Below are 3,545 nucleotides of genomic sequence, written 5' to 3' on the forward strand. Positions count from 1 at the left end.
AGGAAGAGAAAAGTGTTGACCACCACTCAATAGAAAATTCTCCTGTGTTAGTAGGAGACACTTGAAACGTGGTTGAAAATGTACTAGGAAACGTTTCTAAGTGCTTTGCTTTGCTTTTCCTTTAAACTTTTTGGCCTTCTCTGTCCATTCGACCTTGGTTATTAAAATTTATTCTCTGATATTTCATCCTATAGCTTCTTGTATAGATATGAACATAGGAAACTCAATCATTTGTCTGTATCCCTACAGAAGACTTCTTTTTTTGGAGATGGAGTCTCGCTCTGTTGCCCAGGCTGGAGTGCAGTGGCACGATCTTGGCTCACTACAACCTCCACCTCCTGGGTTCAACTGATTCTCCCGCCTCAGCCTCCCAAGTAGCTGCGACTAGAGGTGCCTGCCACCATGCCTGGCAAATTTTTATATTTGTAGTAGAGATGGGGTTTCACCATGTTGGCCAGGCTGGTTTCAAATTCCTGAACTCAAGTGATCCACCTGCCTTGGCCTCCCAAAGTGCTGGGATTCCAGGCTTGAGCCACCATGCCCCGCCAACAGTAGACAATCAAAATTGTCAGAGGTGCTTGAACTAAAGCGACTCCATCTTGAATAGAGACTGGGTAAAATGAGGCTGACACCTACTGAGCTGCATTCCTAGAAATAAAGTCTTTCTAAGAAATAAAGACTTTCTAAGTCACAGGATGAGATAGGAGGTTGGCACAAAGTACAGGTCACAAAGACCTTACTGATAAAAGGATGCGGTAAAGAAGGTGGCCAAAACCCACCCAAACCATGACGGAGAGAAAAGTGACCTCTGGTCGTCCTCACTGCTTATTATACGCCAATTACAATGCATTAGCATGCTAAAAGACACTCTCACCAGTGCCATGACAGTTTACAGATGCCATGGCAATGTCTACCTTATATAGTCTAAAAAGGGGAGGAACTCTCAGTTCTGGGAATAGCCCACGCCTTTCTGGGAAAACTCATTAATTATCCACTCCTTGTTTAGCATACAATCAAAAAACAACCATAAAAATAGCCAACCAGCAGGCCTCGGGGCTGCTTTGCCTATGGGGTAGCCATTCTTTTATTTCTTTACTTCTTTAATAAACTTGCTTTTCACTTTACTCTGGGTTTGCCTTGAATTCTTTCTTGAGAGAGATCCAAGAACCCTCTCTTGGGGTCTAGTTCGGGATCCCTTTCCAGAAACAGAATTGCCGTACTCCACATGGTAAGCATTTAACAAACGCCTGTTGAGTGAATGGGTGAAAAATTAGTAACTCAATGTACCATCAATAAACAATTAGAGACAGTCTTGAAAATATTTTAAGTGGGGTGTGGTGGTTCATGCCTGTCATCCCAGCACTTTGGGAGACCTGATGTGGGAGGAGCACTTAAGGCCAGTAGTTCCAGGCTGCAGTGAGCTATAATCACATCAGTGAACTCCAGAGTAAGACCCTGTCAACAAAAAAGAAAAGAAAGAGAAAGTATTTTAGTTATGGTGGTAAAAGAATTGACTCTGAAAGAAAGGAAAGAAAGAAAGAGAAAAAGAAGAAAGGGAGGGAAGGGAGGATGGAAGGAGGGAGGGAGGGAGGAAGGAAGGAAGGAAGGAAGGAAGGAAGGAAGGAAGGAAGGAAGGAAGGAAGGATTTTAATTATGGTGGTAAAATAATTGACTATTCTTCCGCCTCCACACAACCTGCGACCAGCAGCTGGTGCCCAGCATGCACATTTATCACTACCAGCACCAGAAGTAACAGATGCTATGGCTGGAACTGCAGAAAGAGCCTCCTGAGGAGCTGGAGTCTGCAGATGAGAATGAAAGCAGTGACTTTATGGTGTACAAGTGTCCAGGCCGGGCCCCGAACAGGGAGATTGTGGTGTGCAACCCTCTCTTTGACCACTTCTCGCTGTTGGTGCCTCTGCTGGGCCCACACTCGCTGGGCCCACACTCTCTGCCCCACTGAAGTGATGACCCCCAAGGCTGCAAGACACCCACCTTCTCCATGAGTGGGGGAGAGGCAGGGCCCACGCTTCTCATTACAAAAATAAGTTCTGACACTCTGAGTACTTGTGGCTGGGCTGGGGAGGCATTGGGCCCGGGGATCTCTTGCCAGGGAGACACCCCCCTGTAACTTTGTGCTAGGGAATCTTCTGTGCCCCTTGTGTCTCTTCTTTCCAGTCTGGACCTTCAAACTGGAGGGGGTGAGGAGAACCGTAAAGCCCAGGCATCAATGGGGAATTCTGGAGACAAAAGCTAATTAAAGTTCATTTCCTGTGGAGAGAAAAATTCTAGACATAAACCTAATGTAAAGAAACACATAAAATTTTATTGGAGGACAAAAGAAAAGTCAAGTCGAATAAGCACACATATCATGTTTTTGGATGGTAAGAATAAACATTGTGAAAGTCAATTTTTTTCTTTTCTTTTCTTTTTTTTGGTGAGCCAAAGATTGATTTATTCATTTCTTGCATTTGAAGTACTCTTTGATAACATCCTTGGCCTGAGACTCCTTTCCATAGTCCTTAACTACTACACAACTGCAACCAACCACTTTACAGGGTTTCCCCTCTCTGTCAGTTTTACAGAGGCCTCCCCATTCTCCTAGTTTCTTGTTGTCATCAACCTTAATTAGGTTGATTTGGTGTTCAGCACAAAGGGCCTCCACCAACTTGACATACATAGGCTCGTCACAGTTGGATGCAAGCACATAAAGATGGGCTTGGCGCTTGTCTAAGGCTTTGGCAGCTTCGCGAATTCCACGTGCTAGGCCATCATGGATGAGGGCAGTCTTCAGCACCTCTTGTAAAGCAGTATTAACGTCCATTACACCTCCAGCAGCAATGCCCTCCTCGGCCATGGCGGTGGGTTAAGGGTGAAGCGGAATCTTGAACGCACCCAAGCCTCTGCCTCCGTGTGACTTGGTGGCAGCAGGGAAAGAGCAATTTTTTTCTTTTCTAAGTCATCTATTAATTCAATGCAAGCTCATGAAAAGTTACAAAGGGATTGTGTTAGTCCATTTTATGTTGCTATAACAACACCATGGACTGGGTAATTTATAATAAACAGAAATTGGTTTGGCTTATAGTTCTGGAGTCTGGGAAGTCCAAGAGCATGGCGCCAGCATTTGGTGAGAGCCTTGGTGCTGCATCATCTCATGGCAGGAGTTGGAAGGACAAGAGAGAGAGGGCTAGAGTAAGACAGGGAAGGTGACCCAAATGTATTCTTTTATCAGGAATCCAATCTTGACATAACTAACCCACTCCTGCCATAAGGTCATTAATTCATGTATGTAGGTAGTGCCCTCATGATCTAATCACCTCTTAAAGGGCTCATCTCTCAACATTGTTGCATTGGGCATTAAGTTTCCAATACATGAACTTTGGGGGCCACATTCAGACCATAACAGGGATATTTTATGAAATCTGACAAGCCCATCTGCTAGTTTATATAGAATGGAAAATACACAGATTAATAAAATAGATTTAAATTTTTTTTTTTCTAGAGACAGGGTCTTGCTTTGTCACCCAGGTGGCAGTGCAGTGGCA

At 44.4% G+C, this 3,545-nt stretch overlaps 1 protein-coding gene across 1 annotated transcript; it reads right to left on the reverse strand.

Annotated features, from left to right (window-relative positions):
* Positions 1 to 2,453: 2,453 nt before the first annotated feature.
* On the reverse strand, positions 2,454 to 2,901 carry LOC102120310 (small ribosomal subunit protein eS12-like). The gene has a single exon (XM_045399770.2). The coding sequence runs from the start codon at positions 2,855 to 2,857 to the stop codon at positions 2,459 to 2,461; it is 399 nt and encodes a 132-aa protein (XP_045255705.2). The 5' UTR covers positions 2,858 to 2,901; the 3' UTR covers positions 2,454 to 2,458.
* Between the last annotated feature and the right edge of the window lie 644 nt (positions 2,902 to 3,545).

The sequence above is a fragment of the Macaca fascicularis genome, chromosome 9 (assembly GCF_037993035.2).
Source record: "Macaca fascicularis isolate 582-1 chromosome 9, T2T-MFA8v1.1".
NCBI classification, from domain to species: domain Eukaryota; kingdom Metazoa; phylum Chordata; class Mammalia; order Primates; family Cercopithecidae; genus Macaca; species Macaca fascicularis.